Raw genomic sequence first — 26,100 nt, 5'->3', positions numbered from 1 at the left:
TGTGTCCCGGGATGGGCCGAATGGAGTTGTGTTGACACTTGGCAAAAAGGCAAACCCCGCCTTTTCGAAGCATCCTATACTCATAAATCGTGCGGTGACAAAGCAAAGAGAGGAAGATCTTTGCACTTTGCCCAGGTCCATAACTAATACCGTCTGTAACCCATGAGACACATCAGCACACGCAGGAAAAATCACTGACATTCCTGTGAGGATTTGCTCTGCGTCTGTAATACTCATAATGAGTTTATAGAGACCACAACACACTTTACTTTTCTCAAATAAATATCTCCCACGGCATCGCCTGTATAAAAGGCTTATATATTTTTTTTTACATTATACTACAAGGTATTGCAGAATTTATACATTTTTGTAAAGGGTTAGACATGTAATAAGAATTGCTATAACCACTGCTCTTCCAAAAGAAGGGATTTAATGTCAAATTAGTCTATCTAAAAAACACATCCATAAAAGGTAATAATAATCTTCAGATTCTGGTCATTTTCATGGCCATTTCATTGCCCCTCCCCACTATAGGTCTGAGTCAGATATCCCTCCTCTGTCTCCATGGACACTGGCTGTCCTGTGGCCTGCAGCTCTGCCTCATAGTGCTTCCTCAGGCCCTTCAGAAAGATGCGCAGGCTGTCAGCGTCTAGTGTGGAGTTCCTGGCAGTCTGTAGGAGGCGGGTGGCCAGGTGGTACGCAGCTCTCTGCCTTTGAGTTTCCGCATCGCTGTGATGTTTGGCCTGGAACGGAGGAGGAAAATAAATACAAACACAATGAGGGGAAAAAAACAGCACTGGTTTTATTTCTTCATCCAGCACTTCTTACATATCGGATAAGATCATTCAAGCAACACAGGACTATTAGTGTCAGCTTTCATCAAGGGCCAAGGCACTGTGCCTGTGGATCTTGTAGTCATTACTGTAATATTGGTTTCTTCTAATTTTGGCAAAGTGGGAATTTAATCTATTTCTGCTGTTTCACTAATTGAGTCCTCAATACCAGCATTAGCCAAAATGCACATATAAGGTAAAAACAGAACAAGGCCGAAGCAACAAAGCTGAGAAATATAAGGAAGCAAAATATTCTCCACACAATGACTGGGCAACTTAGGCACAGCATACCAAGCGCTGCTGGCTGACTTCAGAGGCAATGGTCTTTGCTTCTTGGATTATGCTTGCAGGCAAAGCAGTTAATTCTGCTGCTCTCAAACCTACAGGGGCAAAAATAACATCCTGAACCAATGACATGGCTGATTTAAATAGGGTGATGATTAGATTTCAGTGATTTTGTACCATAGTGTCTTTCTTCAGAGCATCCTCGACTCAGCACATAGGTATAGACCACATTCTCAGTGCCAGTGTCAACGCTGCGTGTGTGCTGAACCTCCATGTGCTGATTCACAGCATTGGGATAAAGAGTCTCTAGCTGGCAGAGCTCAAGGAAGTGTGTGGCAAACAAAGTGAACGCCTAAGAAGGGCAGGGAAATACTTTAAAGATGAATACAGCACAGCACAAATACTGTTTGGATTTCAATATTTATCATTTTCATTGTTGACTTTAGAGGTGTACCAGATATTACAATCAAAGGTTAGATGATTAATATGTACCATATGAGCCTCACTGATCAAGTTTTTTTTATTTTTAGAGAAGGGAGTGGCACGATTGCAGTGACTGTTGCAGTGTATACTCTACCCTGAGGCTAAGGAGGAACTCGCACACTGAGTGACAGATGCCGATGCCTTCCTCAGCACTAGTCCCACGCCCCAACTCGTCTATAATGACGAGGGACCTGTCACTCACGTTGTGAATTATGTAGGAAACCTTACAAAATGCAAATATTTAATTAATAGTATTTTAGTGAGTCATTCTCACACATGAAAACACTGGTACTAAGCAGCCCAAGTATGAAACAGAGCATACCTCTTTCATTTCCACCATAAAGGTGGATGAATTTGTTTCAAAATCATCATCCACACCAATTCTGGTGAAAATCTGATCAGCCACACGAAAAGATGCATACTCAGCTGGGACAAAAGAGCCTGCAATAGGAGTAGAGTCTAAGTTGCATCAATGCACGGCACTATGCAGGGTGGCATTTCATATCCATGTAAGGCTGAAACTCCTTTGCTGACCTATCTGAGCCATGATCTGACACAACGCCACTTGTTTGAGGTGGGTGGATTTGCCACTCATATTGGGTCCAGTGATGATGACAAAGTTGCTGCACTCGGAGATATAGCTGTTGTTTGATACAGGCTGCTGGCCAGCGATGCGCTCCAGAATGGGGTGACGGCCCTGCTTGATCGCCAACGTGTCTGTGAACTCTGGACGCACTGGCAGACACAGCAGAAAAGGAGCATAAACAAACACCCTGTTGAGTGTTGTGTTTTGTTTATATAATAAATCTATGTCATGCAATTCAATGGAATACTCCAAAAACAAAAGACAACAAAGGGTAAGGTAAATACAGTGTGGTAATATCTGGTAATTTGGCACATGTACTGAAAGCACATGTGCCTACATAATAAGGCAGTAAATGGCAACTTCTTGCTTTCAAATATTGCATATAGTTCATCTATATACATAAATTGTTGTATGGTTATTTGCTCTTTGTATTATAACCATAGCGACACCCTTGTTGCAAAAAATCTTAGTGATCTGAGAGAGGTGTTTGTAGTGGATACAGCCTGCTACTTACTCTGTTAGGGAGATTTATCTGGATAAATACAGTGCACACTTATGCAACAAGGGTAATCTGAGTACAAGCTCACTGAGATAGAAGGGGGCAGGCAGTCAGTACGTGTGTATGGAGAGATGCTTTCAAACAGCTGAAGGCCAGAGTGCTCACCACCCACGTGGCTGACAGGGCTGCTGCTGCCCACGATCTACAAAAAAACAACTGAAGCCAGCAGACCTGCCAACCTAGTAGAGACATTTCTGGCTGTTGTGTGGCAAATGACTGGGCAGTTGCTAACTCATACGCACAGAGCACTCCATCAGACACCAGGTCACACTACTTCAAGGTTAATTTGACAGCTGGACAGACCTGAGAATGGAAACAGACACAGCATATTATACTTACCATAGTCTGAGATGGTGCACACATGGGCGAGTGACAGCAGCATGTCCAGCATGGACACAGCGTCAGAGAGCTTATAGAGGCAGTGGATGTGCTCATGAACCGTCCTAAGCAGGTCACATATCACCCTGTAGGAGACAGGTTAGAGGCTGCAGGGACAAAGCACTGGACCACAATCATTTTTAACAAATAGAGCCCCCTAGTGGACAAAAATTTAAATGACTCCATCTTTCAGCTGTTAATGAAAGGATGATTTGCTTAGATAGAACATGTATACAAAGCCATTTTTGTTCATTAATCTATTGCATTATACATAGTGCAGTTACATATTATTATGCAGGTTTGTGTGAATCATATCATCCTGAAATCCTCACACGTAGGACATGTGGAATATCTCCCTCAGGGCTTCGTCACAGCGGTCATTCATTTTCATCAGGTCTGCAGTGGTGAAGCTGTAGTTGTTCTTGTGCTTAGTTACCTGAGGTGGCAGATGTTTTGTTCATGCATTCATTTTGAACTCTATGGTCAAATAATGGCAATTTGGTTTTTAAGACATTAAAGCAAACATGCAATAAAAACAAATAAAACAAAGTAACTAATAAACCCAATAAAACACATTAAACAACATTAAACCGAAACAACATGCCTAACATATCAAGTGAATGCAACATTAACCATGCAGACGAACACTGTTTGACAAGGCCAAACAGGGATTCAATAGGTGAATGTATCAATATATCAGAATAAAAATTGTTCATCAGCAAAAATAAAGAGGCTACATCATTTTATGTGCAAATTAGAGAATATATTTTTAGTGGGGATGAGCAACATTTATTTCATTGTGTTAGTGTTTCCCATAAGGCACCCCTTTAATGGAGTGACCAGTGCAGTCAAGAATGGCACTGACCTTCATCACATCTCTCACATATGAAGATATAATAGCAAATATACTGCAAGTGTAAAGTTGGTATAAAGTTGAAATTATAGAATAGTAAATTATAGTTGAATTATAGTAAACAAGCAAAAACTAGTCAACTGGTTCTTAGCTTTGATCCCTCCATCTGTTAATTAGACCATACCTTGATGAACTCAGCAGGAAGTTTGCCATCAGGTAAGACTGCTCCTTCTAGCCTCATCTGAACAAAGAAACCTCGGGTTGTACTGAAGCTGGTACGCATCGGCAAGCCATACTTCTCCACCATCTGGTCAACAAGCCCTGTGCAGCACAACAGGGTTCAATAAGACTTGTGGTATGTAACCTCGATGCAAACACTGTTAACCAAAGGTATTTACTGAACGTCCAGCATTAACACCTGCAATGTCATCCACAATCTCAGTGTAAGCTCTGCGGGCGATGTCAAGGAACTCGTTGATGTTGGGGCGCACGGCATAGCACTTCTGAGTGCGCATGTTGAGGCTGCCCTTCAAGTAGGTGGTGTCATCATTTATGACCGTCTTGATCTGCTCCAGGATCATGTCAAACCTGAAGATGAGTGCAAACACACACAGAAGATGGAGTCTAGATAGTATGGTTGACAGTACACACAGAGTCAATTTAAATCCACAAAGAACAACGTTTCATCTGAGATAGGTACAGTGCGGTACGTACCTGTTGTCTTCCAGTGAAGTGCTGTACGCCTTAAGCAGAGCAGTGCTGCAGTTCTTCAACACCATCTGTTCATAACGTATAATGTTTTCATGTTTTTAAATAAGAATTTGCCACAACCGTAGGCATGAACTTTAATCTGTAAGCAAGTATTTTTATTATGTTATATTGATTATACTGTTTTGTAGAGCAAGAACCTGCAAACCTACACATACCTACACACACCTACACAACCTAAAACTAAATTTATGTATTGCATACAAACACACACATACCCTTAATGGTGGCACCAGATCCAGTGTGTGCTTCAACTGAATGACATGTGTAATCTTTGCTTCAGCAACTTGAACCTGTGCATAAATAGTTCAATTATTTGACTGGAAAAGAGACACAAAGAAGTCAAGTGAAATGCAGAAAGAGTGTTTCCTCAAAATTATGTGATTGAAAACACTTCATCATATTTAACATATTTATTAGGGACAGGATTAGGCAGGGACCTTTCAATAAGATACGATTTACAATACTGGGTGCTGACTGGATTTGTATTGTAATTCTGTAATTATCACAATTGTGTAATTGTTGTTACTGGATTTTACAATATTGTGTGTTTTGTTTTGTTTTTTAAACACTGGGCAATGCAAAACAGCTGAATCACTCATCCAAAGACAATTATAAAATTAGCATTTGCATAAATAAAAGTATGAATAAATAAAGACAAAGTATCGATTCAACATCATTCAGCATGACAATATAAAATCTATAGTAATTCATGTGCTGTACGTACTGTTTCCAGCTTTGGGATTTGGACAAGAACAGAGAGCAGTTGGTCTATATCAAGGAAATGACTTATGGCTGGAGAGAAAAGGAACAAATACTCTGTCAGACTGTCAGTCATTAATAAGCAAAACATTCAGTGTTGTGAATTGCAATTAGTGCTTGCTCCTCACCGTTCTTCAAGCCAAAGAACAGCTCCTCATCCTGTAGCAGCTCGTGTATGGTGTCCAGGCGAATGTTGATGGTATCCACATCAAGCAGGGGCTCTAAAATATTGGAGCGCAACCTTCGAGCACCACCGGCTGTTTTTGTGTGGTTAAGTATTCCAAAAAGAGTGTGCTCACTCCTGTATACATGCAACAAGCACAGACAGACAAATAAACAATACAACTATACTTATACAAGCACTTCATGTAAAGATAATGCTTCCAAAGGCTTTTCTCACCTTGACTCGCTTTCCTCACCTGTGGTCTCTGTTATTGACCACTAACTCCAAGTTAGTGACAGATACTGAGTCAATCATGGCGGTCTGTTCACTTCCTTTGAAGCTCACTTTGAGAGACTTGGGAGCATACACAGAGTTCTGGATGAACTCTAAGTATTTCAGTACAGCAGCTGCAGCTGCCAGGCAATAATACCTGAACAAATCATCACATTTCATTTGATCACATATGTGTTTGACTGAAAAGAAAGCTAACGAAATGAAAATGAAAACTATGAGGTATTCATGTGTAATTATTATACTCGATGGCATACTTAGCTTGTACTTCCATGAGAACAGTGCTGAATTCTGGAGCACACAGCTGCTGAATGTAATCCAGCCCTTTACTCTCATTGAAATACTTCCTTTGGATTGAGGTGAAAGTTACTCCCTGACACAAAAGTAAAAATGTGTTTTAAAAAAATACCACATCACACCGAAAGTACTAAAACCACATTTTCGAATGGATTGTCTCTGTTTTCGGGTTACAGCCATTTGGTGTTGGTACCTGGAAGTTCTCTGTGATGAGGTTGAACAGCTTTGTCCCTTTGCCCTTCTCACTGGCTGTGTCTGGCATCAATATTTCCAACGGCACCAAGACGTGAAGCTTGGTGATGACCTTGCAAAGGGTATAAGATGCTTGAAAACAGAATCTGGCCATCTATGTAATCTCCTCTGAGAGCATAATGATTGCTATTAGGCAACTGAGCTTTGAGCATGTATGTGGTACCTTGGCATAAGTCCCTGTGTCTGCAAACTGAGAGAGCACAAGCTCTGGACATTTCAAGTCAAGACTGGCCATGCCAATCTCTCCCCTGGCCAAACCACGCCCTTCCACCACCGCCACAATCACAGAGGCACCACAGGATGAGGTGGCAGAAGAGCAACTTGTTGCTGCAGGAATACAGAAATCAGAATGAGGACCTCTGATTAAGTTAATGTGACAAACACTTTTGTTTAGTTTAGTTACCAGTGTGTTCAGTCAGCGGGGTGCGTGCAGGGTGTGAGCCTGTGGACCGAGCTGAACCCGGGGTCCTTCTGTGTCTCGGGGTGCCATCAAGGCTGTGGAAGGATGAGCTGCCAGAGGTCAATGGACGGACTGATGAATTTGTCAGCCTGCTGCTTTGATTGAACTGACCTACAACAACACAAGGAGGAGGAGGTCTATATCAGTGCCCAGAGAAAGACAGGTTACGTCTTCGCCAGATGTGTAAAAACTTCACTTAATTGAAAGCTTTAACAGCTGTCCTGTCTCCTTGTCTTCCTACTATCAAAACAAATTCAGTATTTATACTGAATTTATACAGTATAAACTTAAAAAAAAAAAAATCACTGTAAGAAAGCAAGCCCATGGCTATAAGGCACAGGTCTTCAGGGTCAGTTAATTTGTAGACAAATCCTTTACTGTCTTTAATTTGTTTCACTCACAGACAGTAAACTATTAGAAACAGCAATAAACTTCAATGAACCATGGTTAGAGCTGGTGGTGGTCTCATCCAAGCTGTGAGAGGATGAGGATGTTGATCCGGGACAGCAGGAGCTGGTCTGGTTTAGCCCGCCTCTCTCCAAAGGCGACAGGGCTGAGCTTTGTCCGGAGTCCGAGCTGTGGCCTCCCGTCGTCACCTCCTCCGTGCTGCTACGAAGCATCTCACACTCTTACTAACACAACACAAATGAAACTGAGCAAACACATATGTACCTAGAGTTAACACATGCTGGCAAACAAGGATAAAAAGTGGCCAAGAAGGAGAGTCAAAAAACTGAGAGGCTAGCTAGCTAACCGCCAACAAAAACATCAGCATCATGTTTAGAAGTCGCGCGGCCCTCCTCGCGACAGTGGCACCACAAGTGACACAGGAATAAAATTTACATATTTCAAAAATTAAAAAAGACAGATTTTAAACAGTGATTCCCTTTACATGTGACAAAATAGAACCAAATGTTTTTAGCCCTTACATTCAACATTACAAATATTTCTCCAGTTCAGTCACTGTGTTATTATTATTATTATTTTAAATTATTGTCATCTATTTGGATAATTCAGTGACATTTGCTCCGTTTTGATCTTTTTCTCACTGATATTGTATGTAGACTGCGTGATATTTTCGATGCAATCCATTTTAATTTTAAGTTTATTAAGTGAAAGATTGCAAAAATATTTTTTATGAAGTACAATTAACTCTTTTTGTAGCCAGCAACTGGCAGCATGATCCTTTCTAGAAGTTTAAACAACGAGTTGACTTTTATAAACCTCTGATGAGCCACAATAAAAAAAATTATATTGGTATCATTAATGGCAGATTTTGTCATCATCTATATAAAAAAAGGGCACATCATTAATATTAAACGGGAGGATTGACCTTATTGTGTTCTTTTATATGACCCGAAATCACTGCTGCGTCCATGAGTTGTAAAATCAGCTGGTTTGGTGGCAAAATTGACGTGCTTTCATTCATTCATTCATTCATTCATTCATTCATTCATTCATTCATTAAGTTACCAGGAGTGACGAAGTCGGAACTAAAGCGAGTGGGGGAACCACTGAGCTGGAGGGAGGGAGGGGGGAAGCAGCTGGGACGGAACGGCCAACATGGCGGCGGACGCGGACACAGGACAGAGTAGTTATTTTGTTAGAGAAATAGAGAAAAATGACGGCTGTGTCTTGAAAATGAACCAGTGCTACAAGGGAGACGTCGGTTGTGTGGTCTGGGACGCGGCCATCGTGCTGGCCAAATATTTAGAGACGAAACAGTTTTACGAGCCCGCCGCGGGAGTGAACGCCTGGGCTGGCAGGGGAGTGTTGGAGCTGGGAGCTGGCACCGGAGCTGTGGGTCTGATGGCAGCGACACTGGGGTGAGATACTGCTGAGTGTGGAGCTATTCTGCTCTCATGTATGTATAAGATACGTGTTTTTGTCTTGTACCAGCTCTGGTTCGCCAGCTTACTCACTTACTCCTTGTAATTTAAGTTCAGCGCCGAAACACGTGGACAATAAACCTGCACTGTTTATTTTTGATTAAACTGTCATCACCAATTCGTCAGATATTGTTGTTACTGGAGTTTCATAATGTAGACATGTTAACCCAAATATAGTGAGCAATATATAGCTCGGGAAAGCCATTTTAGTCAGTTATAATCAAAATTTGAAGATTACAGCTTTTCTTTGCCCACGCTATAACATTTACTCATATTTTCCCTATCAGGTAAGAGCCGCAACACATTACATCCTTTAATCAAAAGCTTCCACATGTTAAATGTCAGTGTTGTGTATTAAATCCCACAGAGCTCACGTTATAGTAACAGACCTAGAGGATTTGCAGACCCTCCTGAAAGTGAATATCCAAGAAAACCAGGCCCTTATTACTAGTGGATCCATAACTGCCAAGGTACTGAAATGGTTTGTACTTTTTATATACTATATGTTACCTTTTTAGTGTACTTTGATAGAGGTATCACCAATTTGTACACTCAACACACTGTACACTATAAGACAAAACAAATGCTAGATGTTAATTTTCTTTCTAACAGGGGTGAAGACGTGTCTGAATTTCTACCACCTCCACATTACATCCTTCTGGCAGACTGCATCTATTATGAACAGGTGCTGTATTTATTTTCTATTGATTGCACATTTCAATATGAGCACAGATTGTACTGCATCATGTTGAAACAGCTCAAACCAGGATGCCTGGACAACTTGGCTTGATCACACCAATCATTTCTTTATTTCTTCTTCTTCTTTTATCTGTTTTTATGACTTTACTGAGTTACTGATTGCTCACTAATCACATACTAGGGCTGCAACTACCGATTAATTTGATTGTTGACAAATCTATAGAAACTGTTTTGATTAACAGATTCATCATTTAGTCTATAAACTGTTAAAATAGTGACAAATGCCCATGAAAAGTAACTGTAGCCCAAAATAATGTCTTAAAATTGCTTACTTGGTGTCACTGGCAGCCAAAAATAAATAATTATTTTTATCATATGGAACAGAGAAAAGTAAGCAAATCATACTATGTTAGTGATCTCAGTGAAGCTGTTCTCAACGTAGCATTTTTTTCCCCTTGAAAATGGCAAAAAAGATTAGTCTATAATTAAATTACAATTGATTCATTTTCTGTTGATAGACTTATTGATTGATCGCCTAAAATTTTCACCACTGTCACATCTCACAGTCTATTATGCCATTGGTGGAAAGCTTAAAACAGCTTGCTGGACCTGAGACCTGCATTATCTGCTGCTATGAGAAACGCACCGAAGGTGTCAACCCCAAAGTGGAAAGGCAGTTTTTTGAGGTGGGAACTTAACTGTCTTGTCTTCCATTTGTATTTACCAGTAAATAAACAAAAAGAGATTTAGATATTGTGCATTTGCCAGTGCCAGTCTTCTTGGCCTCAGTGACTCAATGTGGCTGTGTGTGTGTCATCATTTCAGTTGCTGCAACAATACTTCAGTTGCGAGGAGGTTCCTCTAGAAAAGCAAGATCCAGAGTTCAGGAGTCCAGACATCCACGTCCTCCACGTTCGACGTAAAGTCTGAGTTCGTTTGTTTACATTTGTGTCAGTGCACTCATGAGTGTATGTTTCACCGCAGCACCACATGAAAATAAGATTGTGAAATAGTGGCTTTAAACGCCTGTGGTGGCCTGTTTTTAATATTCTGTCTGTGTACTTCTTTGTTTACAGAGAAAAATATTCTCAAAAACACAACCAGACACTGTAATTACACTGATCCTTTGTGTGAATAAATATTTTTTTTCAATAAATGATTGTGAAAATTGGTTAATTTGTTGCACTGGTCTGGGCATAGGTATGGTAATGAAGGTAGTGTACTTTACATGGGAGACTCTCCAGTTTTATCATTTTTTTTATTGAAACTGATTATGAGTAATGTTCATGTACTTGTGGGGATGGCTTAGCTTTAAGATCAGTCGTACAAGTGTCAAGAGCAGTAGTTTGTTCAGTATTACAGAATGTGAAAGTCCAGCACTTTACATCCTAATGATCTGCAGGAGCAATACATACACATGATTAAAATACAATGGTTTATTAAATTACAGTGTTGCATAGTTATGTGGTAGAAGGGAATTGTTCAAGGCATGTCATCTCCAGAGACCTGCCTCCAGAATTAACACCCATTGTCTGGCATAAATCACAACAGGAATTGTCATTTTTACAGATACTTTACAGATACACTTTTTGACTGACATGGGAAGATCTTTATACATTTCCCTTTTGAACACTAGAGGGCAACAGTTGTTCAAAATCGAGGAAGAAAGAACTAACGCAGTAATATTTCATTCAAGACCCAACTGTAAAAGTTATCCATGCAGTGATACTGTAAAAAGCCCCCATGCGAAGGCCAAGCTAATTATAACAGAACTAAATGTAACATTTACATTAGCTATGAAGACTGAACATTATTGCACGAAAAGGGGAGGATAAACAGTGTGACCAAAAATCCATGTATAATATATATATTTTTTGTTAATAGTTTTTAATGCTGAAGCCCACACTGCATAAGCCAGGTCTCCTGAATGGTTTTGCCCTCCGTGCGAGGGGAATTCCACTCCAAGCCCCAGATTAGCTGGAAGATTATGGCCCTTTTCAAGCATAAACCATGAAGCACGCCCCATACTCCCACAGGCATGCAGGGGCCCCTCACAGCCTTTCATGCTGCACTCTGTTTACATAGTAAAGCTGTAATGCAACGGGCAGGGCGGCCTCCACCACTCAGACCAAACGAAAATGTCCATGCTGAGATTGATTTTGACTACAGTGTTAACCCCACCCCTACAATGAAATACTCACATCGCTGTATGGAAGCATACAATGGGAATTTGACTGATGTCACCATGATGAGACAATTTCCCTTCAAGGCTAGTCTGATAGCGCATAAGGGTTGAGGAGAGGGTTAAGATAGCCTACTTGGCTGAAATCTGCTTATAAGGCACCAGGACCATCTGTGATGGCAATGTGCCTCAGACTCACGAGTATTCCTGAATTTAGGCATATGTTGTGGTTACCAGCAAGTGTATTATTAGGCAAAAGACAGAAACAGAATAAGTATACTGTATTTTCAGCATACCACAAAAATTTCATCTAAAGTTCAGTGTTAAAATCTTGTTCTTCAAGCAAGGTAAAAACTTTTGGGATGAGATAATCCCACTTGTTGCCAACACTAATGAACTTGTATCCAGAATTTTCTTGAATGAAGTGTCATTTCAAAGACAAAAAAAAAAAAAAATCCTGACACTGATGAAACTGCATTGGAAACAAGTGGGATTATTTCAACCCACTGGCAGATTTGTTACCTTGTTTGAGGAGAAACAAGATTTTAGGACAGAATATGAGGCTAAATGTCTTGTTAAAACTGAGAGCAGTGTAAATATAGCTATTATAATTGAGTTCATGTACTGTGTGGTTAATAAACCACTACAACATCAGAGCAGGTTTCAATTTTGTGTTTTGTCCTGCCCTGACAAATAGATTCAGTAGAACTGATCACAGGGATTGCATAACATTTGTGCAGTGTATGTGTGTGTATGTGTGTGTGTGTGAGAGAGAGAGAGACAGGGATGTGTTATAGCTTAGCAATTTTCCCCAAATCCCTCTAGGCCTTGGTCGACAATATAGCGTATCACAAGATGAAAAGGCAGGGTGTAACAATCCCTCAGTGAGATTAATTGTCGTTTGTTGCAAATACTATAAATAACTGCAGCAGATCATTTGAAATAATTACTCCCAGTGGCCCTCCTCTGCCCTCTCATTTGTGCCTTGTGCAACTGGACTGCAGAGTAGTGGAGCTCCCTGTACTATTCTCCTTTGGCCCTGACCAGGATATGGTCAGTCTAATTAATTTGACTCAGCTGGTATTGAGTCCCAGTCCCTCAGTGTGGTGGGAAGAGGTCCACAGGGGGTAGAGGGGCGGAGGGGGGGGGGGGGGGGGGGGGGGGGGGGGGTGGGGGGGGGGGGGGGGGGGGGGCACTGTATCAACATTTCATCACCCACCTCAGCCATAGCTCCATTCAAATCATTTATAATCCTAATTTCGAGTCTCTGTGGTGCTCTCTCCTCCATAAATGTTAACTAAAAATAATTGAAATTGTGTGGTTTTAGTCCTCTTATGGTTGGCTAATTAGGCTAACACTACAGGGGAATACGGAGAGTGTCACACTAAATGAGGACGGCCCACACTGAAGTACAGACTCTGCAGTCTGCTATCATATACACATTACATTTATGTCTTGTTAAATTCCAGTAGGCATAAACATTCATTACGGAACATATGGAGTTCATGCTGCATGCACCAAGACAGAATGGGGGCAATTTCTACCAACAGATGGTGCTATTAGTAGAAATAACTCTCACCTGTGGGGGAACCCTGCAATAAGAGCAACAACACAGTTGAGATTGGCATATAAACAGTTAAAAATAGTTAATTTTTAGTAGTAATGCTGGATACTATCTGTTTATTAGTGATGATAATGGTGATTGTTGTGTCTAATGTGTGCACTGAGTTTGACTGCCATTCTTGAGGTGTGTACATTAAGTTCACTGCCAAATTATACTCTGAAGGTTTAGACATCACTCAAGCCCCGTAAAAGACATCTGCATAAATTCCATAACCCACATGCCTCTCCCAGGTTCTTCCGATATGACATAAGATGAGGAAGCAGCACAGCCCACCGAAACCAGATGGGTGGAGGAGAGTGTGACTCCAGAGCACTGTGTGGTGTGTGCTTCACTCTGCTGCATCACAGCCAAGTGACACAGAGGAGCCTTTGTGTCATCACCACCATCATCATCATCACGCTGCCAGGAGCCAAGAGACACTGTTCCAGAAAGGAAGACTCATTTTCTCGCTAACTATTAGGGAGTGGCTCAAGAATAGACATCAATCTGGGCTGATTAAAAATAGAAGAGGCAAGCGTAAAAAGTGTGACTCGTCTGATCTTGCAAAGGTGCCACTCCCCTCCCCTCACACACACACACACACACACACACCATGCACACACCCCAGACCATGCCTCTCTCCTTCACATGACAAAGGAGACTGCTAAAACATGCTCATATGAAAAAAACAAAAACAAAAAACAGACAGAAAACACATCAGATCTCTACTCCAATGTGATTACAGTGTTGTTACTCCATTCTCTGTTTCCATTTTCAAATAATGAGGCATAACTGTTAATTATTTGCGGGGCTCTGTCCAATGGAATTGACAGCAGAGGTGGTTCAGTGCCAATGGAGCAAAGCCCGACAGGACGCTAGCTTATAGAATCACAATGCTGACTCCACCCCCCAGGCCCCCACCGCTACCTCCACCTCCCCTGCAGGGAAGCAGGAGGAGGGCGGGGGTGCTGTTAAGACAGCTGTGCTGCTCTTGAGAGGGGACACAAATCTAGCATTATGAGAATATTTTGCACATTTTTCCCCTTCCATCCCTGTTTAATAATGCACTGCTGTAGGTAGTAAGGAGTGGCAGGGACTGTTTATATCCTATTGTGTTTGCATCTATTGTCATTAACTTTGGCTTGAATATTGTGGACATATCTATGGTCTGTGTGCTACTTGACTCACGCATGGCATCAATAAAAATGAATCAGGCCATAGGACACTTGACTGCCTGTGACTGCTGTCCCTACGGCATTCTAGTGAAATGGTGCTGTATTTGTCATCATTAAGATGTGTGGCGGTCCAATGCTGAGGCGAGAGCTGGGAAGGGAAGGGAGGGAGCAGCATGTATGTGTATGCAGCGTTTCCCTGAGTCATTACCTCTCAGTAGTCTGAGCCTCGATTGTGTGTGAGCAGCGGCGCCTGACTTTGTATAGATCTGAGATTCCTCCAGGCTCTGAGTGTTGTCTGATACAGCCGCACTGTCACTCCGAACACCGACTCTTCTGTAATTACAGCAGTCTTATCAGATGTGCAGACGTTGTCAGTCAGGGAGTGTGACAGTGTAGTGGGAAACTGCTCAGCTGGAGGAAAACTTTGAGGTGCTCTTGCATGGGTGTCCATCATATCTGTCACTCAAAGTGTGAGCAGATGTGGCTGGTGCAGTTCACATATTGCATTGCACTTTGACAGTAAAATCAAATTTCAGTTCTATTATGAGTCAGTTAACATTGTCATTGACTGAACAAGTCATGGCTTGTGTAAAGCCAAATCAGTAAGAGGGCAACACCATGCATGCTGTATGAGTAAGTCTTGGATACATATACAGAGCAAACAAAAGGCTCGCTGACTCACAGAAGTAAAAGGTAAGAGAAAAGGTCAAACATCCAAATGAGTTCATTTTGCTTGATGCATTGCAAGAATCCTCCTTTGCAGCCAAGAAATGGTGCAGTCCACAAGCTGCAGTACCATCTATAATGCCTGCCCTCCCTTTTACAGTTTATACTGTAGCTTTGTTTAAATCTCTAGGTGTGAAGGTTAAGACACAACAATGATCTTCTACACTCCCTGCCTTAAGCAGCTGCATAAACACTACATAGGAGTTCGGGAACAAATATAAATCAGATTTGCTTTTAGGTTCACACAGCTGTGATAGCCACCCTGCAATTCTCAAGAGGAGCCATGAGGACAAACTTCACTTTCACATAAAGGAATATAAATAGAAACCCCAGGCTTCTGTGGAAAAATGTAATGGACCTTAGAATAGATGATTTTTAATACTGAAAAACACGATCATAATGCAATTAACACTAATTTCACAGCTTCCAAAAAGACTGTATGACTAATTGCTCATAAGATCAGTTATTTCATATACCCTTCCCAGTATTTAGTCGTTCATATAATAATGAAACTGTGCTGGTCCTCTGAATTTCTAATTTCACCACAGAAAGTAACCTTCAGTTGCAGATATGAATGGAATGTAACTTGGACCAATGCCCAGAGTGCACCTTGGACTTTCTAGCCTCAAACCTTCAAACTTATTTAATGGGCCTACATCATAGTCTTATCCACGTTGAAATCAGCGCACTTTCTGTTTGAGCAAAACCTGCTGTCAAAGCTCTCATCTCAAAGTCATATCAGTACACAGGAAGGAGTGCGTCGATGTAGGTTCACACATTTTACAAGGAAGCCAAGGGCATGCATTTGCCACTGCACTGAGTCTTAACCTCAGCAGGAAACCTAAAACTAACTTTCAGCCACTTCCGGGCTTGTTTCAAACTGAACTCTGTGTGTGTTCATTATTAACAACTCACTGAAACTACTGACAGAGCGAGGATGACCTGAGAGAGAGGCATGCTAACTAAATGGGGGTAACTCGTGTTTTACTGTCCTTGAGGAAAAGCAATCACTGAACCAAGCTTTGTGAAATGCGGTTAAGGGCAAAGTAGGTGTCCACACAAATTCTTCTGAAGATGTAAAACGAGCTGTCTTCATAACAGTTTAAACCTATAAAGCCTGAACTATGAAAGAATTGGCAGAAAATTCCAATTTTTTGAAACTGAACCCTTTATTTAGTCCTATAACAAAATACATAAAAAAAAAAAAAAAATGTTATTACACGACCTTTCTGGTGAATGATATATGATATGTACTTGAAGTGCCAATGGTATGGTCCAGGGTGAACAGGGGAAGTGTTCAAAAGTATACAACAGTATTTTGGTCAAGTATTGATTAAACTGAAAACGAAAAACAGAATTGAAAATGTGTATCATATATAGATACAAATGGCTTTATAAGGTTAAGTGTGTGCGCATCTGTATCTACATGCATCAACTTTTTGCACAGCGGTTATCCCAAAGGGCGTGGTGATGTTTTACCTGCACAAGTGTGACTCTGAGTCAAGAGGAAGTTAAGAGAAGTGACGATCACAAACCTCGACACTAAAAACCACAGGCAAAATATAGATTGCTGTAAACACTGGTGGTTCAGAGCAGTTTTAAAACTTTGTTAAACATTAGTTAGTAGAGGCCGAGGAGGTCACCATTGCAGAGGAAGAGGGCATATAATGTAGCTTTGAAGTTGCTCACAGATAGGTGGCCTCTTTCGTTTTCTTCCCATTCTTCCGCTTTCCAAGTAGAATAGAGGAACTCCACTACTGGAAACTGTTGCAACAGTCATCTTCCTCAATGACACCAAAACTACCACGCCACACTGGCACACATCCCACTGGGCCGTTACCATAGGAACTGCCCCAACAAACAGGCATTCTGGCTGCCTAAGATACATTTTTGAACAAGCCAGTGGAAAGGATTGCATGAACTGTGGCTTACACATCTTGCAATTACCTTTGTGCTTTGTGAATTATGATGCCAGAGTCAAGTGCTCAATATCCTGCTGCTTTCATTGCTGAAGCATGTGATTGAATGGCCAGTGGCAGAGCTCCAAGAACCTGTAGCTGTGCAACAGCAAGGGTAGCACTGATTCTCAATGAACACAACACTCAACCCCGCCTTTGTGATCACTGTCAAACGTAGGCCTGTCCACTGCTGCATAAGCAAGAGGGAGGCTGATCACCCAGCCACAAAGCAAATGCCTTTTTTTCTATTACATGGAGCCCAATCCTGACCTTTCCTCTCAGGAAGTCCCAGAAATTCCAGCCAACCCCGGAGGGAGTTGACAGAAGGGCCAGGAGGTCTAAGATGGGTCATAAAACCTTGCTTACAGTCTCTGTCCTCACCCTGGAGGCATTTGTGTCACCAATAAAAGCTGTGAGGATCATATGGTTGTAATGAAGTGAGGGGAACCAAAGTGGCCATTACAGCCCAATTAAGCTGCCATCAGTGTTCTAATGGAGGCTCTTGACTAAGCTGCAACTGAGAGCATGTGTGCACAAATACCATCTGAAGCTTGGATACTAGCTCATCTGGTAGTGTGTGTATGTATGCTGAGGAGAAGATGAACTGATGGTCATTTTCATCTGCCAGTACTGTAAATCACTGTCGCATGTGGTGTGTGGTTTGTGTGAAACATCTTCTCTGGAATCATATATGCCTATGTCACCTGACCTGTCAGACAGAAACCTCTGTGGTGCTAAAGCAAACATCCTGAGGCCTCTGCAGCAGGTTGTAAAGCAATGGCTCTTCCCGCACAGAAAATGCCACTGTGATTTAACAGCCAAATGTTTATGGATGTTGATGTGTATTCGTGGATACCAGCATCTGATTGTCCTTGAATGCTGCTTGAATTTTTTTTTTTTTTTTTGCATAGTGCCAGTTTTATGTGCATGTGTAAAATGCTACAGAACACTGAGTGTCCTTGAGATTTCTAAATATCCTCAGAAAATCTGTCGAATAACACTAACTAATCTTCTGTTGCCCCAAACACCAAGCTCTGCCCACATTTATCACCATCAATCCTGTCATTGTCAGGACTGCAAACACTCTCTTTATTGTTGTTAATCAGCGTTAATACCAACTAAGGCATTCCCCTACTATGCCTCAGTGGTGTCTGCCTCTAATGGACTTAATGGTGTACTGTTAATTTTAGATTTATTTTATTTTTAAAGGGGTATAACACTAAAATACTTTCAGTGACTGTTAATACCATTCATTTCACTTTGCTTTTGCAGTTACTGTGATAAGGTCATTCAGATTTAAAACTAAGGAAATTACGATTCAAGGAATGTGGGCCTGATTTTCTGAGGCGCTGTCAGGTAGCAACATTGTGGGGTTTTGGATATCCTCTGTCCTTCACCACAGATCGGTGATGGATTACACTGTGACTGACTTTTCAGAGAGGTTCATTATACACAAAAGGCTGAGGGGGTACAGCTCTAACCTCCCACCTGGTCTTGAATCTGCTTCCATGTTTAGCAAAGCATGATAACTGGTCCAATCAGCCCTTGGTGTTTCTTCATATAGCCTACTATAAAATTGTTTTGTATAACTAATCAGCAGTATTACTTGAGTTTTGTTTGTTTGTTTTAATCTGTAAAATGTGTTTGTCTCTCAGTAACTGCCCATAACATTTGCTAAGTTGAACAGACATCAGTGTCAAAGGGATCCTCACTGAATAGAAATGACTGGGGCTGGAGGACTTTGCTTTTACTGCCAGTTTCAACCAAAAGCAGTCAGGAAGCAGCTGACAGCTCTGCATCAACTCAAATATGGCTCAATACCAAGTACACGACATTCTAAAAGAATTTTTAACAATTCAGCTGTTTAACCCCCCCCCCCCCCCCCCCCCCCCCCCCCCAGCCGGGAAAAAAAAAAAAAAAAAACAAAAAAAAACAAACTCCCATGCAAACATATGTGGCTGTTATTGTTCCAAAACAGCCAGCAGTGGACTTCCTGTTTTGTACATTCTCCCTTTCACTGGCAAGGGTGCTAATGAGATGAGAAATTTATCTCATACAATCTTCACACAACCAAAAATCAAGAAACTTAAAGCCCTGCACTTACTCCAGTATTCATGAACCTTTTCCATAATAGCTTTTTCAAATTACTGTTTATGATATTCCCATATTAAAAACCTAAATACTTGATTTGTATGACTGATTTGAATGCAGACACTTGCCTGATCACTCAGAATTTCCCTCTGGTTGATTGAAAAAAAAAAAAAAAAAAGAAGAAGTCATGACAGATTTAAAATCACTTTTTTAATAAGACATTACAATGACATTGTTCTGTACATGGTTCCCCCAGTCAAAATAGGAGTAGGAGCTGCACCAAAAGGCGTCTTCAACATCTCACCGGTAAGTGACTCCTTCTGACTGCACGACAGATGGACTCTGATGTAGGGTTACTGTACTTCCGTACTCATGCTACAGATATAGGCTATCATATAATGTCCCAATACTGAGACTAATCAATTGTGGTATCAGATTGAGAAGAGCTCAGAGCTGAATGACATTCCTTTGGAAAGACTGAGTCAACTGACTACATGACTATCAATGTTACCCATAACTAAAGATGCATCCTGACAAGCATGTTTAAGAGTTACTGGAGGCCTATTTGTTGAATATTCAGCACAATTAGGTATCAAGACATGACACAAAAAGGTCAATCAATTAACTATATAGCCCACATAAGGGGATCCAGGGGGTGGGTAACAAAACATGTCTCAAGTCATATTTTCTCTGATTTCAAGAACGCTGACAATGAAATGTAAGCAAAGATGAACGCTTTCCTTATTTCCTGCAGCTGTCAATACCATTGAGAAGAAATACTTTTTTTTAAAATCACAGTACTGTATTAAAACAAGTGTGAAAGTCCCTCAGAGTAGGCTACTTGACATAAAAGGTCTCACCTTTGTGGGGGAAAAAAAGAAAAACAACCCATGTTCATCAGCAACCCAGACCTAAGAACCATGAAACTAACTTTAGTCCAGAATGAAAAGATAAAAACTCCAGCTTCATTAGAAAAAAATATATAAAACAGGAAAAGGAATAGGCAAAAGCGGTGATCTGTGGCTTTAACATTAGGACCAATTAATTCCGTATTCATCAAGCAAGCCCCAAAATAATGAATGTGATAATAGGCCTGCTACAGAGTACAAGCAAACTTTAAGCCAGCAAACCCACTTAAAGATAAATTAGTCATGGGGTAAACATAGTATTAAAAATAAATGGAAGATAATCAACTTTTTCTTAACCATACTCATTCGAGAAGTTATTTGTTACTTGCAACTTTATTATAGTTTTGACCTAAAACAGTCAGCACTCAATCATTAAGATTTGTAATTTGAGGTTAGCCATGTCAATCCCTCATATAGTCCATCACCTGTAGTCGCACAGGAGGGTTGAACATACCAATTCCTATCTCTGATGCGGGTCAATCCGAGCTTCTCCTGGATTTCATGTGGCTTCATAGCATCCGGGAGGTCTTGCTTATTGGCGAATATCAAGATGATGGCATCCCTCATCTCCCGGTCATTGATGATGCGGTGAAGTTCCTGCCTTGCCTCATCGATGCGATCTCTGTCCGCGCAATCCACAACGAAAATTAACCCTTGAGTGCCTGTATAGTAGTGTCGCCACAGAGGACGAATCTTATCCTGGCCGCCAACATCCCAGACGTTGAACTTGACATTTTTGTAAGTGACAGTCTCGACATTGAAGCCAACTGTGGGGATTGTGGTGACCGACTGTCCGAGTTTCAGTTTGTAAAGAATTGTTGTCTTGCCAGCAGCATCAAGTCCAAGCATCAATATTCTCATCTCCTTGTTGCCAAATATTTTTGAGAGCATTTTCCCCATTTTGACCTCTGTGCATAAATATTCACTCCCAACGAGAAAAACTGCGGGGTGCCGCACTAACGCCTCTCTTCACGTGGATTATCGTTTGCTTGATTACAGGCTTACTTGGGAGAACATGGCTCAGTGACAAACATGTGAATGTTTTTTTTAGAAATGTGAAGCCTGAAAACTGTACTGAGGGTCGTTACTGGTGAGTCTGTGCTAAAGGATCCTATGAGGTGCAGGGGCATTCATGTTCAGAGTACCACAATGTTTGCAGGGCCTGTACAGAGCATGGCACGATTACCGTCACCCTAACAACTTCGTAGCAGCTGTTGCAGAAGGTTCATTGTGTTGCCCAGATCAATGTGAAATTGCATTTAAAACAGAGGCCGCGACGATTACAAATTGCAGGAGGAAGAAGCGGCGTGTCTGGCGAAACACCACATAAGGCCCTGAAAAGCCTGCGGTACTTGTGAATTCCTCTTGATGGTTGTGTCTGGCGGTCCTCCTAGCCGGGTGCGCCCTTGTTCTTTTCAGCACCACCGGAGGAGAAAAGCAATTTTTCCGCAACTATTCCATCAAGCGTCGCGCTGGTCAACTTCTCCGCTCCGGGGAGGAGGGGGGGGTCTTCGACAAAATCCTCAGTGACTCAGCAACACATTTATTCACTCACGAAACTCCACGTCTTGTCCCCCTGAAAAGAGATTTGGGAGGAGTGTCAGAGACATCCCAAATTAGCTAATGCTAAAGACAGCTAACGGCGGCTAACACGCTAGCATTAGCTAGCTTGTTGCCTTGGCAGCTAACCTTGGCTAAGTAGCTAGCTAATGATAGCTGGCTTTTGCAAACTAATCGCTATTAAATCAAACTAATACGTGCGGTAGCGACCAAACACACGTCCCCAGTCTCTCTAAATTGAACTCCGAATAAAAATATAACAGTTAGGCAATTTACCTTGTGATTCCCCCTCCTCTCTCGATAATTTTCCCCAGCTCTCGTCTTTCTCCTTTGAATCGAGTTGGTCGCAGAGCTGCTTCACCGGAAAGGTGTGGAGCTGCATCAACCGCCACTTCCTCCCGTCTGGTTCATTCAGCCGCCGCCTGCCTCAGCTCTCACCGTCTGGAGCATCCAGCCAGCCGAATGAAATACAATCTCATGAAATGAAACCAACGAGTTTTTTTTTTTTTTTTTTTTGTATCTTTTTAAATATTCGGTATCGTTTTTCAAAGTGCATGCGTTTTCGAGAGAGTAAAGGATAGAATGTTCTCTCTCTCTCACTCACTGTTGAATTGAATTTTAATTGCATATATTAACTCCTAATATTACCAATAACTTCAAAAAATATCATGGGGGAAAATCTATTCAGCAGCCAAAATTATGTGGTATTCTCTGCGGATATGTGCGTCTCAATAGCACCACCTAGTGGTAGTTAAGCTGCATCTCGTTTTCATGTGGTTTATTTCCAGTCCTTTTAATGGATTTGTAGTGTTTTTTTGTCTGTGCTGTTCTAGCTTTTGCCTTTCTGAAAGTTCTGTAATGAATGTTTTTTAGTTGAAAAAAACCTGTGGCCTTTAACCCTCCTGTTGCCTTCAAATTTGCCAACATTTTTTATCAATTGGTGTCAGTTTGACCCCAGCAATTTAAACCTTGAGAAAATGATTATAATAAAAATGTTACCCATATTTATGTGTCAGGTAGTTTATGTGTCTTTTTGACTACCTAAATAGCCCTTTAGATAAAACACAACCTTTCTCACTTGCCCCCTTGTACATCAAAGTTCTTGTGGGAATCTGGTTCTCGCACCACTACAGGTGTGATTATGTTCTGTGAGGGCCCTATATAAAATGTTGATATTTCTCACATGCTTCACACAGCTTAAAAAGCCTGGGGTCAAATTGACCCCAAAGGAACACTAATGTGTACAAAATGTGTACGGACCATTGAAACCATATAATGATGTTAATTTTATGTTTACCCACTTGGCCCCATTAAATTAGGAAAAGTCATTAAATATGAAGCCAGGAAAGTATGTACCTCAAGATGTTAAACATTGAATGATAATGGGAGGGTTAAGTTGTGTTGTTGCCAGCATCAGGCAGCACAAGGATATGTGTGGATAAAAGAAACCGATGCTGTGTTCTGAATGGTCCCATTGTCTGAATCATGACAATATGTCTGCAAATGCCAAGCCGTCCATGAGGTTTGTCATCGCTTTGAATGTATGTTTGTCCAAGCACTCACAGATGGTGTTAATCTCAACTTCAAGCTGTCAAGCTCCATGTATGGTAGGTTAAAAGCTCTCATTCTGCTGTCCACAGACCCCTCCACGTGGCTCTTGACGCTTCCTGGTTTCTCTCTCTCTCTGTGACTGGCAGAGGAGAGAGAGTCTTTACCCCAGAGATGGGTGTTGAGCTACTGCAGTAAGACTTGAGTTTCTTCATTGCCCTGTGATGCAGGCTGTGCCGCTGCACAGTTACCCTCATATAATACTCTGACTTCAGAGTTCAGATTAAGCTGGCCCTTTACACTGCTGGCCTTGCTAGCAGTGTAATCCATGTGATGTAATGTCCTGTGTCATATAACCTGTTGAATCCTCAGAGAGGCAGAATTTAAATTAGTTTAATAAAGTGTTGCGAGACATCACCACTATGGAAATAATCTGATGTTTAGTCCTCAGTAATGTAATCCCTTATGTGATCACATCCCATTTGCTTTCCGGTCAATAAGCCTCAAAATCAAATCAGTGTTGAGTCACATTATAAAATAAAATAAGACTCACCGGTCAATCGATTTAGCATTTGATTTTGTTGCTCACTCTCTTCTAGGTGGTAGCTGTTTGATGCATCTGGTTCTCTGTCTTACAGAGTATCCAAATTCTTTCAACATGTATCTCATTTAATCTCTTGACCAACTTAATTCACAGCACTCTGGATTTTTTGTTGCTTTTTGTGGTGTTGATGAAATTTCAGGATTCAATAATTTCATTCACTGGTCCTTGTTTACAGGCAGCGGCGAAATTAAATAAAAGAAGATCAAGATTTGTTCTCTGTAAGTCTTTATTGCAATGAGATTCAGAATGACTGTAATGACAGTATATTGTTATGTCTTTCGATGCTTTGCATGGGACTGGCAGGCAGACAATGACTTAGACCTCACTGTTTTGCTAAGAAGTGACAGTGACAGACAGGCTATTAAATATTTACAGCAGAGTTCAGATAACTAAAACCATAGAGGAGACTGTGAGTGGCTGATCATTAATGTTTCACCAACTGGGTTTCATTCACTTAGCCTCTTAAACAGTATGCTTTAATGACAGAAACCATCTTACTGTCTCTATTTTAACAGCACTTGTGTCATGCATTTTTATTTTAAAATTAATTTGTTAATCAGGGTGAAAGGCGTCATTTCATTGTAGTCAAAATCATTGTTGATCAGTTAACTTGCCATGTAGTCAAGATCATCACAGATTTCTGAGGAGGCATGTGTTTTATTAAAATGTGACCTAATCTCATTTTCAGTTGCACCCCCAAACACACCTAGAGTTTGACACATAGTTGGAAAGAGGAGGATTTAAGCTTTCTTTGAGCTCAAAATAAGACGGGAAATAAAACAACTTTGTGTTTTGACCATTACCAAACTGTTTGGTGACATTTATTCAATTAACTGAACAACTATCTAAAGAATTTTTCAAACTTAACACACAAACATTACACTTTCAGTCATAAGTGCCCAAACACACACACACACACACACACACACACACACACACCATTTGAACTTCAACCTTTCACACTTAAACATTCTTAAGCATGTGCATATAGTTATGCATGTGCATGTGCATTCACTTGAGAGCACAGTTATGTGTTCACACATACTCCACATGCATGTATCCAATATCCATGGAAGACACTATTTATTTACAAAGCTCCTGCACTTTTTACATTCAAAATTCCAGACTTTTTTCATGATTGGACTGGATAATTTTATTTAAGGGTATTATGCATATATTAAAAACAATGCTTTCCTATGGATGTTGCTATTTCAAAATAACAAGTTGATATTTTGGCTCAGCTTACCTCTGGGTGGGGGTAAGCTGGGCTACTCCTTAAGGTAAGGCAAACCACCAGTATGTTAGAATGGCATATTAAGAAACTGTAACTACAGTACATGTTACATTTTAATCAAGATATTATAACAATAGTGGGACAGAGAGCTGCATGAAGGTAGGTTATTGATGCTGAAATGTATGCTCTCATTGTACTATGGGGTGTTTTGGATAACAGTGTCCAACAAGTGGCATGTGAAATCTGTGTTTGTGGTGATGAAGATCGATGCGCCTTCAGTGCTCAGTGCATAGCTATTCATGAATATTGTCTCAGTAACAAAACCAATACTGGTTTTAGTCAAAATAGTTTTAGTAAACCTTTTAACACAGTGTCTACTAGTCCAGAGAAAAGTCTCATATCTGACCAAGCTGTGATGGAGCATTTGCAACTCTGAAACTCCATACTGTGTGTAAAGTGGGAAAGTGCCACGAATGCTTTGAGGATACACAGCCAGCTCAAGAATTATTGCCATCTGTCATGAAAATGATCAAAAATTGGTGTAACAAATCAACAGCATATTCAATGAGTCACATTTTAGGCTCAAACATCTGGGGGTGCTGTATACTTTTGTTTTAATGCAAAAAAAAAAAAATTCTGAACACAGAAAGTTTTATTGATCAGTACATGTTTCATGCAAAGTCTGACAAGGTTGGAGGAAACCTTCAGAAAGATCTTGAAGCACTCCTCTATTCATAAAATTTCAGTGATGTATAGGTTTGCGGTCTGCCTTCTTCAATTCAAATTACATGTTTTCAGTGTAGGGTCCAAATCTGGAGACTGGGATGGCCAAACATTGAGTTAGTGTGCCTCAACTCTTTCTGTTGATTTTCATGTATGTTTGGAGTCACTGTCCTCTTGAAGGGCCCATGTCCAAGTCTCAACCTCCTGGTGGCGGCAACCAGCTTTTGAGC

The 26,100-nt window shown here is 41.0% G+C and overlaps 4 protein-coding genes across 4 annotated transcripts in view; 2 read left to right on the top strand and 2 right to left on the bottom strand.

The window, feature by feature from the left end:
• LOC115354312 (inositol-tetrakisphosphate 1-kinase-like) overlaps window positions 1-26,100 on the top strand; it is a 578,973-nt gene that overhangs the window by 114,103 nt on the left and 438,770 nt on the right. The gene's annotated exons all lie outside the window — the stretch shown is intronic.
• On the bottom strand, window positions 492-7,590 carry msh4 (mutS homolog 4). Its single transcript, XM_030044907.1, has 20 exons — window positions 7,413-7,590; window positions 6,914-7,081; window positions 6,674-6,837; window positions 6,452-6,562; window positions 6,219-6,334; window positions 5,927-6,100; window positions 5,636-5,808; window positions 5,473-5,540; window positions 4,964-5,038; window positions 4,692-4,756; window positions 4,396-4,565; window positions 4,162-4,298; window positions 3,457-3,560; window positions 3,086-3,210; window positions 2,136-2,336; window positions 1,924-2,042; window positions 1,696-1,824; window positions 1,296-1,470; window positions 1,125-1,213; window positions 492-743 (listed from the first exon to the last, which is right to left on the bottom strand). The coding sequence occupies exons 1-20, from the start codon at window positions 7,588-7,590 to the stop codon at window positions 513-515; spliced, it is 2,772 nt and encodes a 923-aa protein (XP_029900767.1). The 3' UTR covers window positions 492-512.
• Window positions 8,491-10,714, top strand: vcpkmt (valosin containing protein lysine (K) methyltransferase). The gene is made up of 5 exons (XM_030044669.1): window positions 8,491-8,796; window positions 9,227-9,340; window positions 9,472-9,544; window positions 10,125-10,244; window positions 10,384-10,714. Exons 1-5 carry the CDS (start codon window positions 8,534-8,536, stop codon window positions 10,486-10,488), a joined length of 675 nt encoding a protein of 224 aa, XP_029900529.1. The 5' UTR covers window positions 8,491-8,533; the 3' UTR covers window positions 10,489-10,714.
• Window positions 19,484-22,186, bottom strand: arf6b (ADP-ribosylation factor 6b). Its single transcript, XM_030044671.1, has 2 exons — window positions 22,038-22,186; window positions 19,484-21,777 (listed from the first exon to the last, which is right to left on the bottom strand). The coding sequence occupies exon 2, from the start codon at window positions 21,099-21,101 to the stop codon at window positions 20,574-20,576; it is 528 nt and encodes a 175-aa protein (XP_029900531.1). The 5' UTR covers window positions 21,102-21,777; window positions 22,038-22,186; the 3' UTR covers window positions 19,484-20,573.

Source organism: Myripristis murdjan, chromosome 22 (genome assembly GCF_902150065.1).
Source record: "Myripristis murdjan chromosome 22, fMyrMur1.1, whole genome shotgun sequence".
In the NCBI taxonomy this organism is placed as follows: domain Eukaryota; kingdom Metazoa; phylum Chordata; class Actinopteri; order Holocentriformes; family Holocentridae; genus Myripristis; species Myripristis murdjan.
The sequence above is the reverse complement of the archived record's forward strand: the minus strand, read 5'-3'. Positions and strand labels throughout refer to the sequence as shown.